The following is a 15,492-nucleotide window of genomic DNA, read 5'->3' as shown; positions in this document are numbered from 1 at the left end:
GAACCGGGGACAACACCAAAACTAATGATAACAACAGGAACCGGGGACAACATCAAAACTAATGATAACAACAGGAACCGAGGACAACATAAAAACTAATGATAACAACAGGAACCGAGGACAACATCAAAACTAATGATAACAACAGGAACCGAGGACAACATCAAAACTAATGATAACAACAGGAACCGAGGACAACATCAAAACTAATGATAACAACAGGAACCGAGGACAACATCAAAACTAATGATAACAACACGAACCGAGGACAACATCAAAACTAATGATAATAACAGGAACCGAGGACAACACCAAAACTAATGATAACAACAGGAACAAACGACAACACTAAAACTTATGATAACAACAGGAACCGAGGAAAACATCAAAACTAATGATAACAACAGGAACCAAGGACAACACCAAAACTAATGATAACAACATAAACCGAGGACAACACCAAAACTAATGATAACATAAACCGAGGACAACACCAAAACTAATGATAACAACAGGAACCGAGGACAACATCAAAACTAATGATAACAACAGGAACCAAGGACAACATCAAAACTAATGATAACAACAGGAACCGAGGACAACATCAAAACTAATGATAACAACAGGAACCGAGGACAACATCAAAACTAATGATAACAACACGAACCGAGGACAACATCAAAACTAATGATAATAACAGGAACCGAGGACAACACCAAAACTAATGATAACAACAGGAACAAACGACAACACTAAAACTTATGATAACAACAGGAACCGAGGAAAACATCAAAACTAATGATAACAACAGGAACCAAGGACAACACCAAAACTAATGATAACAACATAAACCGAGGACAACACCAAAACTAATGATAACATAAACCGAGGACAACACCAAAACTAATGATAACAACAGGAACCGAGGACAACATCAAAACTAATGATAACAACAGGAACCAAGGACAACATCAAAACTAATGATAACAACAGGAACCGAGGACAACATCAAAACTAAAGATGACAACAGGAACCAAGGACAACATCAAAACTAATGATAACTACAGGAACCGGGGACAACATCAAAACTAATGATAACAACAGGAACCGAGGACAACATCAAAACTAATGATAACAACAGGAACCGGGGACAACACCAAAACTAATGATAACAACAGGAACCGAGGACAACACCAAAACTAATGATAACAACAGGAACCGAGGACAACACTAAAACTAATGATAACAACAGGAACCGAGGACAACATCAAAACTAATGATAACAACAGGAACCGAGGACAACATCAAAACTAATGATAACAACGGGAACCGGGGACAACATCAAAACTAATGATAACAACAGGAACCGAGGACAACATCAAAACTAATGATAACAACAGGAACCGAGGACAACATCAAAACTAATGATAACAACAGGAACCGAGGACAACATCAAAACTAATGATAACAACAGGAACCGAGGACAACATCAAAACTAATGATAACAACAGGAACCAAGGACAACATCATAACTAATGAAAACAACAGGAACCGAGGACAACACCAAAACTAATGATAATAACAGGAACCGAGGACAACATCAAAACTAATGATAACAACAGGAACCGAGGACAACACCAAAACTAATGATAACAACAGGAACCGGGAACAACACCAAAACTAATGATAACAACGGGAACCGGGGACAACATGAAAACTAATGATAACATAAACCGAGGACAACAACAAAACTAATGATTACAACGGGAACCGAGGACAACACCAAAAATAATGATAACAACAGGAACCGAGGACAACACCAAAACTAATGATAACATAAACCGAGGACAACACCAAAACTAATGATAACAACGGGAACCGGGGACAACATGAAAACTAATGATAACATAAACCGAGGACAACACCAAAACTAATGATTACAACAGGAACCGAGGACAACATCAAAACTAATGATAACATAAACCGAGGACAACAACAAAACTAATGATTACAACAGGAACCGAGGACAACATCAAAACTAATGATAACAACAGGAACCGAGGACAACATCAAAACTAATGATAATAACAGGAACCGTGGACAACATGAAAACTAATGATAACATAAACCGAGGACAACATAAAAACTAATGATAACAACAGGAACCGGGGACAACATCAAAACTAATGATAACAACAGGAACCGGGGACAACACCAAAACTTATGATAACAACAGGAACCGGGGACAACATCAAAACTAATGATAACAACAGGAACCGGGGACAACATCAAAACTAATGATAACAACAGGAACCGAGGACAACATCAAAACTAATGATAACAACATAAACCGAGGACAACACCAAAACTAATGATAATAACAGGAACCGAGGACAACATCAAAACTAATGATAACAACAGGAACCGAGGACAACACCAAAACTAATGATAACAACAGGAACCGGGAACAACACCAAAACTAATGATAACAACGGGAACCGGGGACAACATGAAAACTAATGATAACATAAACCGAGGACAACAACAAAACTAATGATTACAACGGGAACCGAGGACAACACCAAAACTAATGATAACAACAGGAACCGAGGACAACACCAAAACTAATGATAACATAAACCGAGGACAACACCAAAACTAATGATAACAACGGGAACCGGGGACAACATGAAAACTAATGATAACATAAACCGAGGACAACACCAAAACTAATGATAACAACGGGAACCGAGGACAACATCAAAACTAATGATAACATAAACCGAGGACAACAACAAAACTAATGATTACAACAGGAACCGAGGACAACATCAAAACTAATGATAACAACATGAACCGAGGACAACATCAAAACTAATGATAATAACAGGAACCGTGGACAACATCAAAACTAATGATAACATAAACCGAGGACAACATAAAAACTAATGATAACAACAGGAACCGTGGACAACACCGAAAACTAATGATAACAACAGGAACCGAGGACAACACCAAAACTAATGATAACAACAGGAACCGAGGACAACATCAAAACTAATGATAACAACAGGAACCGAGGACAACACTAAAACTACTGATAACAACAGGAACCGAGGACAACACCAAAACTAATGATAACAACAGGAACCGGGGACAACATCAAAACTAATGATAACAACAGGAACCGAGGACAACATCAAAACTAATGATAACAACAGAAACTGAGGAAAATACGAAAGCTATTGATAAAATCCAGAAATCAAGGAAAACTGAATCCAATAGTAGCGGATGAAGGTCCAAATGTGACAACAACGTTAATCAAGTAAACATGAAAACAAATAACAACTGTAAAAGGGAAGGACATCAAAGTAAATCGAATGCATCATTATTCCAACACCACACTTTTACAAACACATTCTTACGCCAATTTCCGGAGTCGCTGATTTTTATCTATTTTGAGCTGCACATACTCTATAGTATGATTCAGCTTTCTACATTGATAACAGTATAGTGAATGTTCTAGAAATAGCCAGTTATAAAAATTCAGACAATTTGATCAGTTAAGACAACAATATGTAATATTTGGTTATACAGTGGGACTAATCGTGTGAGTGGTTGGTTGAACAGACGAGAAGCGATTGATTTGCAGCGAACGCCACACATAAATTGCTATTTTGTCCTTGAAATCTGATATACGTGCTATGCTGAACATTTTTTGTTCATGTTTAAAATGTCGCTGTATGAGATTTAAACTTTACAATGGCGTTATGTGTGTTATGTCTGAGACAAGTGTCTCGTTGTTATTGCCTGTCTTCCTTCCCTGTGTTACATACTGCCTCCCCCGCAGCTAAATACCACTACACCATAACACCAGGACAAAGTGTCGATTGTTCTGTTTGATTAGATAAGAAAGTGATAATAATACTTCGATTCATCTTAAAACGGCAATGCAGAATATGCTAATATGATGTTATAGCAAAGCATAATAAAATAGACTTTTGGGAAGTATTGTTTTGGTGCAGATACATAATATATATGTTTATAGATAAATCGAGAATGTCCGTGCAATATCAAATCCATTAAACGAATTTACGAATTCCATACCAAATAATAATCTGGTAGCATTCATACGGAAATTATCACAGAATTTAAAAAAATGGCATCAATACCATTGTCACATTATTTTTTTATTGAATAACTCTGGAAACATGCTTCCGAAGAATTTTACTGCTTCTTCATATAACGACGATTGACGGAATGATACGTTTATCACTAATGAGACAAAGTCATGACGAAATAATGATTGTGATATAACATGTATGGTTCTCTCCACGGGTTTTATATAAATCAACATGTCAAATGGCGTCAGTATTAATCAGTGCTACCCGATACCATTGATTGGCATTGTATTCCTAGATACATTGTCTGGTGATGACGTATGTTAGTACTACTCTATATAATGGGGGTACCTGCTATTGCTAGATGTATACTCTATATATTGCTATTTCATTGTTCATATTTTGAACCGTATATGATTGTATTATCAAATGATAGGATTGAAGGTATGTATGTGTGTGTTTTAAATTATACAATTTCTGTTTTAGATATTATCGTGTAAATAACCGGATATTTACACAAACGCCAATGGTGGAACTATGCACATGCTCATATATCTATTGGTGAGTAAAACGTCAGTGTTATATTAAATAACTAATCATATGGTGTTTAAAAGACAGAATCATTAAAGATCGGAGGTTTTGGAAGGATGCCCTTTTATTGAAATACCCGTTCGTGTCATCATCTTCTATGCAAGATCCTGCTTCAAGCCCAGGGTTTATATCTTAATCCCCTAATAATTCTACTGTATATACCTTAGCCTATCATGTTTGTCGTTACGTATATGCCACGATTGTCATTTAGATAGACACCCGATTCAGAATATAGATATGTGCCAAGCGTTCTTTTGAAATTTGTTATTGGATTTTATGAAATATGTATATTTGTATAAATGGCCTATTGCACCTTCCGAGTGAGATTTTGACATTTCTCTGCTACCTCCGTCCCCTCTTTAATATCGACGTGTTATGCTCATAGCATCACTCAAAAGACAAAAACAATATATCATGCGTCTATATAACGTGATTTCTTTGTATGTATTAGTCCCTATTTATACATTTATAAATGACATCAATATCTAGGACAAGTTTGAATTTCAGAATTGATAGGGTCAAGGTCAAAGGCACATTACTATTTTTGGAATATCTGTCTCAGCGCTATAGCCAATTCATTCCTTGAGGGATTTTAGTCTTCAGTTAAGTAGTCGTTTAGTCTAGATTATTAAGGACCAAAATATCAACAAGTTTCATTTTTTTGGGATTATTGGGTCAATGTCACTATATTTAGAAAATTGTCGTCCATGGTCTACAGCTTTATTATTTGAGGGATTTGGACCATCAAATTTCAGACATTTGAATAGAACTATACTAGCTAGCGGGGTCCGGTAGAGGATATGTGTTTTATCAGTGATCAATATGCCTGTTTATTTTTGGCTCTTTGGCTGTATGGTACACTTTCATTAACAGTCTGTCATATTACAAAGTTATCTAAATATACTTTTATTTTTTTCCTCATCAATGTTTCTTTTGTACAATCATGTATATCGTTCCTAGCCCATATACTATTTCCGCCCTTAGGAATCTGTTTCTCGAAATCCTTACCCGAAATAACTAGGTAGAGTTTAATGTGAGGCTTTGGCAGCTCCCAATCCAGATTTTGACATTTCTTTTGGATGTTTGAGTTTGAGTTTCCTCTGTCACCTCTTGGTTATCATATCATCACTCTAGGTCCATAACATTACCGACGAGTCCTAATATGATGCAATTGAATTTATGTGTGGATCTTCTGTATTAAACTCTTGATTTTTAATGAACGGTACAAAATCTTTAATCTTTTGTTTGCCGATACGCACAGTAGGTCGCAATATAATCATACAATAGTGTTATTGAATTGAACGAGTTTAACCTTTCCAAGCTGGTATTTGTCTTTATTTGTAACCTTGTTAGCAATAAAAACCCCCCGAAAGGTGTGTTATATTGTGTAGAGTTATAAAAAGAGGTTAAATTGCTAAAATTCTATTCCAGTACGCGTGGAGGATAATTAGTAAGCACCTTATTACGTATACGCGTTTAATTAAATCAGGTGTAGGATCGCGAGGTCTTCCTCTACGTATCACATGACGATTTATTGGCCCCATGCCGGGAAGCACGTGCTTCTTAATTGATTGCCTAAGGAACAAGACACCAGTTTTTATGTACATGTTTTGTATATAAGATAAAGACTTTTAAGGTTGTGATGTTTATCAGTACTTCTTTCATGTTTAAACTTACGATATGGGGACATCTTTGTCAGTAGTGTACAAGTCAGCTCATTAGTATCTCTGTTAGATCATGAAATAATGTTTTAATCTCATATGATATTATGGTATGTAATAGGTTTCACACAACTAATTCAGCCAATCAGCTGCTGTCCACATCTAATTCAGTCAATTAGCTGTTAATCAACCCGAACCAAGTCCGTGAAGAAAATGCGTTTCTTAGGTTGTAGCCATGGTGTCAGTAAATACATTATACATTATAGTGCGCCTATCATTTAAGTTGGGAACAAGTAACATGCTTTACATACTAGTAGGTCTATGATATGGATGCGAATACCCTATCATTTTTTAAGTGGCGAACAAGTATTTTTTTATATGCACTACGCCTAGCATTTAAGTGCAGAACTACTCAAATTTGACATACAATTGCGCCTATTATTCACTTGGGAACTAGTCATTAATTTTCTCGTATAATCCGTGAACTAGGGTCTACTTCCTTTTTTTTAATTTAAGCATATGTATATATGTACCTGAAATTCATTTATACCTATCAGTTGGGAGTAAGGGTTCCAACAGGTGACACGGTAAAAACAAATCAATTAATAAACTAGTGGTGTGTAAATGAGAACATCATCTAACAGATTAACTGGTAACTGTTTAATGGGAAAGATAACGTGGTACCAAGGCGGACGAATCCAGAAATTAATCCTACGTAAAACAATCGTTTATATAAACTCACAGAATTCCTGCCGATATTCCTGTCTTAACCACTCCCCTGAATCCTGTAGATAATCCTACCATTAACACATGTCTTTACCTTACCATTAACACATGTCTTTACCTTACCATTAACACATGGCTTTACCACTCCCCTGAATCCTGTAGATAATCTTACCATTAACACATGTCTTTACCACTTCCCTGAATCCTGTAGATAATCCTACCATTAACACACCTCTTTACCACTCCCTTGAATCCTGTAGATAATCCTACCATTAACACACGTCTTTACCACTCCCCTGAATCCTGTAGATAATCCTACCATTAACACACGTCTTTACCACTCCCCTGAATCCTGTAGATAATCCTACCATTAACACACGTCTTTACCACTCCCCTGAATCCTGTAGATAATCCTACCATTAACACACGTCTTTACCACTCCCCTGAATCCTGTAGATAATCCTACCATCAACACACCTCTTTACTACTCCCCTGAACCTGTAGATATTCCTACCATTAACACACGTCTTTACCACTCCCCCGAATCCTGTAGATAATCCTACCATTAACACACGTCTTTACCACTCCCCTGAATCCTGTAGATAATCCTACCATTAGCATACGTCTTTACAAGCACTGATGATTCAAGTAGACAATTTGTTATCAAGATTCTAGTAAAAACAAACAGAGACACTTTGATATATAAATCTCACAAAACCAGTACATATCCATACCGATACATCTAATTGTATATCAAAGACTCAGTACAAAGCCATACAGATACATCTAATTGTATGAGGAACCCTGCAGTGAAAACTGTTTAGCTATAACGATTTTACTAGATAACCATGCAGTGGCAATTAATTGTAAGTTATAGTAGTTCTACCTGATCATATAGAGTATCACAATTATATTAGACAACCATTCAGTGAAACCTAACTTATAGGGTATAACGTTTGAAGAAGATAATTGTGGCGTGACAGTAATTATATATGGTATAACAATTCATGTAAGTAGCCATACCGTGGTGCGTTATTGGTCGAGAACTCCATCGTGGCATTGACTTGTTAGAGCTATATATGATTACGATATGTAACACCACAGGATACCCCCCCGATCAATTTGGTATGATATGGAATGACGTGGTATATCAGGACAAATGGGCTCATATGAAATACGTAAAAGCCTTCAAATATCCAATAAATCTACCCGGGAAACCAAAGCATACCGATGTTACAATCTTGATAGTATAACCTGGTCCAAAAGTCAGACAATGGTTTAACAGATAAGATACTATAGAATAAGGCTGATCACACACACTGATGATGATCTAAATGTCTGTCATCGCTAGAATAGTGATGCCCTGGAGACCTTCATATGCGATATCCTGGCGCTTTGCACGATGTGAATTATTAATTAATTTTCTTTTATCATTGACTACAATTGGTAAACAACAACGTGTTGTAGGTGATCCTGATGATAGAGATAACACGTAAACGTAAACAATATCGTGAAGTTAAAATGTACCATAGTCAATGCCACGTCAGAAAAGGTACACAGATAATAACATTTCATGTTACATAATACTAAATGCAGCAATGTTGTCGTGTATTAAATGGAGCATATGGAAATAAGGGTATAGTATAAATTCGGGCTCTACACACATTTCGTACCTTGAAGAATGTATCAGAAAACTCTTATTTGTTGTTAAAATCGCTAACAATGCACACAAGTAATGGCTACATTTAGATGGACAGCAGCTACAGACTACAACCATTCTGAATACGTCACATTCTCTAATCATTTCCTTACTTGAAATGTGCTAACATCCTGTGTATCATTTCTATAATATTTTGAATGTGTAGGGGGGAGACACAGTTCGTCGATGTTGCTTGTCATGTTTCAGTTAATTCGAACAGTGTCATGGTTCAGAATATCCTCATGTATACTTCAACTTTTGTTCGAAATGCAAAATTGAAAAGTAAGATTATTTTTGAAAATGATGAAATTTATTGAATGTTTTAGTCTTTTGAACCTCCCCATCTAGATTTTGGCATTTCCTTTGATATAATTCGAGTTTATTTTTTGCTGCCTCCTATCATCAACACGTTAGGCCCTTAGGATCAATGACGAGTCCTAGAAACAGCTGTGTGGTGCAGAATGATTAATTTCTGCTCTACTGTATCGAACTCTCAATACATTTTGAAATAACTTGTGTATCTTTCTACAATTTTTTGAAGCATTTAATATTCACATTTGGAAATAACCAGTTTTGACTTTATCTTAAGACAAAAGTGGAAGAAAAACGATGTATGAAGACCAGCCGTAATATGGCGGCAACTCCACTTGCGAATAAAAAATGATGCTGTAGTGCCCTTTACTCTTAGTTGAATATGCCATTGTAGTTTTATTGACTTTTCGGCAGATGTTAGCTTTTTGATAAACCAACAATACCCAGTAGTTGTATCTCGCATTTATTTTATATACTCTTATCAGATGGTGATGGTGATTTCTACCGCAATTAAATAATGAACTGTTTTATACTTTGTATTATACATGCAATTCGTATTGTGCTTGATTTTCTGAGTTTGGTACTTTTATTTTTGTTGGTTTTTGTTTTCGTTACAATACTATCATTTTACCTTGTATTATATCTTATTTTTACTTTGTATCATATAATTGTTTGAATTGGTATTAATTTTGTTTAATATTCATGTTACACTTTTGTTCTTTTTTGTATTGTTTGTTGATATCAACTTTTCTTTTGCTACCTATTTTATTAAGTTTGGCATCAAAAGGCATATTTTGTTATTACTTTATATTATATTTTTGTTATATTTCTACTTTTTAATATTGCATTCTTGTTATATATTCTGTGATATTATTCACATATTTTGTTATTAATTTGTGTTACGTTCTTGTTATATTTCGTTATCACTATGTGTCATATTCTTGTTATATTTCGTTATCATTATGTGTCATATTCTTGTTATATTTTGTTATCACTTTGTACTATAGTATTACGATATATCTTTTTTATTACTTTGCATGATATTATTGTTATCTTTTGTAACATTTTGTATTATAATTTTGGTTATTTTGTAATGACTTTTACCACAAAGGCTACGGCAAAGTCTTTTGTGATAATTTGAAATTGCTTTGTATTATAATTTTGTTATATTTGGCAATTACATTATTTTTTGTTATATTTTGCTATTACATTGTATTGTGTTGTTGTTATATTTTAGTATATTTTTGCTATATTTTGATATTACATTGTATTATAACTTTGATATTACATTGAATTAAACCTTACTTTATCATACATTTACAGGTTATTATTATCTACAGTACGATCCCAAGTTTTATACGAGGACGTATAGAACAAAGCCAAGACATAGAAAGTCACACTAATTTATTACAAGCTATCCTATGGGAGGAAAGGCAAGTATTTACAAGTGAACTTTGATGTACTTGGAAATCGCGGCTGTGTTCAACTCATTGTCAAAATTAATAATTTATAACTAAAAGGTAGCATACAAACATGCCGTTTATCAAATGACATAGCCGCCTTCTTAAAAAATCATCTACCAGCTGATGGCAGGAAGTCTTTGTTTAATTGTTAGATAAAAAGGAATTTATCGGTACATGCCACCCGAGTTAGATAAATGAGAGTCATTGAAGAAATATACAAAATCATCCTCTTTTCAAATGTATATAATAACATAGCAAAGCATAAGCACGGACATACATATTTGATCGCAAATATATATATCTGCAGTCAGTGATGAATTAAGTCTATTGATTTCAATAAATGTTTACTGAATTTAATTGTTCTATATAATCAGTAGGTCGTGCACAATTTGGCGCGATTTCGCGTATATTAATACAGAGACCCCATTTCTAGCGTTAATACACAACACAATATGGAGAAAATATGTTCTCCAAATGGGCATAGGATTGAACACGTGAAAACTTGTATGTAGAGAGCAATTGGGCTACATCCCTTCGCTAAGTTTGAAATATGGAAAATATACAATCCACTCTAATTACGTTTCATTGTTTACATGTTTTGTTAAAAATACGTCTCAGTGAATAACAACACAGTTGCATATAATTAAATGCCTATTCTTTTATACATCACACTCAACCATATACACCCACATACATACCACTATTATACATACCCTATTATGGAAAACTGTACAGCAGAGAACTGAAAAGGGTACTATTACGTCACTTCCGGACGTTATAGCACAACATAAGCTTGTTTGTGTTGTCCACGTGGCTACTGTCCCCCGTTGTGTCTGTACTGCCTGATACGAAGGATGTATATTGTAGTTTTCGGTGTTTTAATTCGTGGTAATATATCTGAATAAAGGAGATAATTAATTAAACATCAAACAATACCAGGTTTGAAGTGCATGTACACTTCAACTTTAACTCTGTTAGTGCATTCGTGAAATAATGCATTAAACATAATAGAGTCCATTGTAATCGTGTGTTTCTAGGTCAGGCTTAATCAACATGTTCAATTCACGCCATATTGAATTTAAAAGAAAATAACGAAATCTTTTCCGGTTCAAATTCGAGGAAAAGCAAAATGAAACTGATTTATTTTGTGGAACTATTTTTCTTTATTTGTTTGCTGCTTTTTTCAAGAACTCGTCAATACCAAACGATACTACCAATTTGACCTAAGAATTAGGTATGGATAGTAAATAAAAGGATAAAAGTGTTTTTCCTGAAGGGCACTATAATCCTTCAAAAAATGTCTATTTATTTCGAAAACCCTTACATAGTTGCCAACCTAACAGTTAAATGTAATTTCCTCTAACGCCTTGTTAACTTCTGGCTGTCAACACATAAAACTGTTACTACAGTTCGTTCATGTACTCAATGACATCAATAATTATGTCATTGATCTAGTTATATTACGGGAAAGGTCCCACTGGTACATCAGCGACACTAACTATTGCGGACACACACGGTCTCTAGTGGTAGATATCATGGAGTATCATTCCAGATCAGTAGTAGATAATCACCAGAAAAATAAACCATTTAAGGATTGATTGTCAATTTTGTTGCTTGCATGGACTGATGAAGGGAAGTGAACCTCGTGCAAATGAAGTGAACTGCGAAGCAGTTCATGTACCATTTGCACGAGGTTCACTTCCCTTCAACAGTCCATACAAGCAACAAAATTGACAATCAATCCTTATATTTACGTTAACCAAATTAAAAACTTTAACAGATTGCAAAATTCGGTCACAACGGTGTGACGTAAGTGCGTCACTTTGTCACATTGTTATACTTATCGTATATGTGTGCACAGTATTGGAACAGCAGACAGTCAGCTATTCTCGTCGCCAAGGCAACACAAAATATAGTCCCATACACGTTTTGATTATTACGATGTTGATACACATAAATACGATATTTTCAAGGTAAAATATTCATTTATAACAAATATTTATGATATTGTATAATAAAAACTTAGCAATACCCATATATATATATACGAATTTAAAGTACAGTGTTGACAGTATAGTATGTGTGTGATTTGGTCACTCGAGACACACAAAAAATGAGCACAAGGTTAACGTTAAAAAACAGTGTTTATATACTCTCTTAAGCCTTGAAAAATCGATTTTGTAAGGTTTTATAATTTGAATGAATGTTGGATTTTTAGTCTTTCGATTATTTATAGATGTCATATGTTACTCAAAATTTAACGCCGAACCCCTGTGACCGTATGTGATGCAGTCTAATAGCCGGGATATTCAGAGCTCGAGAAAAAGTGTAACAATGTGGATTTTAGTCGCAGGTTAGCTGATGATGTACATGGTGTTCTTGAAATATTGAATTTTATTGTCGCACTGGCGTTTTGGGATGTTAATTCTGATAATAGTAAGTAAAGAAACATTGATTTGAAAATTGGCGGTATTCGACAACTGGAAACTTGTGTCCCCCATATGTTTAGATTGAGTCAAATTATGACAATAATTTGTACCTGTGCTCGATATAGCATATTGCTGCTACCAGTCTGTTTTGTGTTGTTAAATAGTGTTAAAATTGAGGTTTATTTTCTGTGACCACTAAAATGGTAGCAATCATGGCATCCTAAGAAGCGCTACGTAGGTCATGAGCTCGGTGCTATCGGGAGTGTCAGTGTTCTGTTCGATCCTGTTTTCTAAACTGTCTGTATTATACTGGCATTTTTATTAGCACATAAGCGGCTAGTCCACTTGTGTTCATATACGTTTATAACAATGTTACACAATTCACAAAATGAAAGTGCATTCAAGTCTGAGGCGGTACAGAATTTGATCGCCATTGTAAACTCAGTGAATGTACACCCCGGCAAGAAAGTGATTCGTCTCTCAGAACAGAAGCACGCGACTCAAAATCTTCAACGGGAAATGAAGTGATCTGAGTTTACTATGTTCATTGAGGCGGGGCGAAGTGAAAATGTAAATATTAAATAATAGTACACTAGTGCCATGGACACGTTGTGTACACCAGTTCATTCACCAGTATTAACATGTATGCTGCATTTTCCTCACTTGAATCAACAAAACTAAATTCGTGGAAAAACCAGTCGTATAGATAAAATTGCTATTTTCAATAATGCAATCATTACAATATCATACAAGCGGTTTGTTTTGGCATTCCGCTATTGTTAACTTATTGTCGCTAAGTTTGCATTACTGAGCCAATTTTCTATTTGAAGAAATACGTTTCCAAAGATACATTATTTAACCACTATCTAACAGTTTATTTATCTATATTACAGGCGTTTTGAAGATATAGAAAAACGTGCCCATGACCATGTGATACAGGAGAACACATTAGAATGCTGTCCTACCCACACTCGGAGAATTGCTCCACTCGGAGGCCTTTCTCGTGATAACAAGTTACTACAGCTTTATAGAGATACCAGGACAGTGCAAAGGTTTTACGAAAAATCATGCTCGCCTTTTGTATTAAATAGAGCGTGCCGATTTATAGACAATACATATTATTCAAGATGCATTCAAGACTATACATACATGTATGCCATAGTGAAAGATTTTAACGTGACTCAGCCATACAGGGTGGATTTCATGCGTGTGAAAGCGGGATGCTCGTGTAGGGTAGAGCAACAGTCAGCGGAAGTGATTGAGTTAAAGTGATATTTCTAGTTTATAGTGGAAGGTCACAGAGAAAGCATTAAAATGGATATATTTATAGAAAATAAGACACGTACCACGTTGGCTTGAGGACGTGCTCAAGCTAAATAGTTTGTATTCTATGAAGTTTATTGTTTCACTCCCTTTTCCTTCGTTTCATGTCTCCCTGGGATTCCACTACCTTTTCTAAAAGAAGGCTCATTCATTTCTTTTCCTTTTCAGCTTGTTCTACAACTTCTAAAATAAAATCATAAAGATACACGAATGATTTATCTAAATAATTATCTTTAAGTTTTATTCTATTATCATAGAAATGTTCATTGGCTCATGTTCCTGGTTTCGTCAAATATCTATTTCTGTTGTATGTATCCCTTGAGCATTTCCAGAGATCTGTCACTAATAATGGTAACATTTTATACGTCACCGATCCCATGCTTTTAGCTCGTAATTGAATGATAGAATATTTAACGTTGAATTTACTTCCTATACTTTGAATTTCCTAACATGAAACTGTCAATCAACCCAGAGAAGGTTGGATGTTTTTATTGCTTAGAGTTTTGTCACAAACACCCACGCGTAACATTGCATATCTGTTTTATCACATAAGGTTATATATACGGTTTCTCTAGAGTAATACCATGACATATGTAAATTATATTAATGGTTTCCCAAATATCGCAATAAGCAACATAACGTAGGTAAAAATAACATGTTTTACTTAAGTTGAACTCAGTGAAGATACAAAATCTGTTCCATCCCACATTGGACACGAGTAGATTACATTAACAGGTGGGCTGGAATGAATGTCGTTTCTCAAACTGCATAATTAGTAGTGACAAATATACCCTTCTGTCTCTGATTTATCGAAACTTTACTTATTCTATGTTTTTCGCATAATGGTTTTGCTGTATTAAGAAATATTTATTAAATAAACATTAAAATATTGACTATATTTTCACGTAGTCTTCCATCATCTTGTTTTTTAGGGTTTTAATGATTGGCTTCCAATTATGAACCAAGAAATCCTGAATGGTTATACATATAGATAAAATTTATAATAGTTTTCATGTATTGTTACCGCACACCACGACATAGATAAATTACATTATGACATGATTACATACATGAAATATAAATTGGTTTCTCAGAATTGGTACCGCACACCAGGACATAGATAAATTACATTATGACATGTGTACATACATGAAATAAAAATGGCTT

The 15,492-nt window shown here is 34.8% G+C and overlaps 1 protein-coding gene across 1 annotated transcript in view; it reads left to right on the top strand.

Annotated features, from left to right (window-relative positions):
* LOC117334757 overlaps positions 1 to 15,229 on the top strand; it is a 20,942-nt gene extending 5,713 nt beyond the window's left edge. The window contains exons 2-4 of the mRNA XM_033894553.1: positions 4,608 to 4,682; positions 10,434 to 10,543; positions 13,896 to 15,229. Of these exons, the coding sequence (XP_033750444.1) occupies positions 4,659 to 4,682; positions 10,434 to 10,543; positions 13,896 to 14,274 (513 nt within the window). The 5' untranslated portion in view covers positions 4,608 to 4,658 and the 3' untranslated portion in view covers positions 14,275 to 15,229. The remainder of the gene's footprint in view (positions 1 to 4,607; positions 4,683 to 10,433; positions 10,544 to 13,895) is intronic.
* Positions 15,230 to 15,492: the final 263 nt, after the last annotated feature.

This window comes from Pecten maximus, chromosome 9, assembly GCF_902652985.1.
Source record: "Pecten maximus chromosome 9, xPecMax1.1, whole genome shotgun sequence".
NCBI lineage: Eukaryota > Metazoa > Mollusca > Bivalvia > Pectinida > Pectinidae > Pecten > Pecten maximus.
Note: the sequence above shows the minus strand (reverse complement) of the source record. Positions and strands in the feature narration are given on the sequence as shown.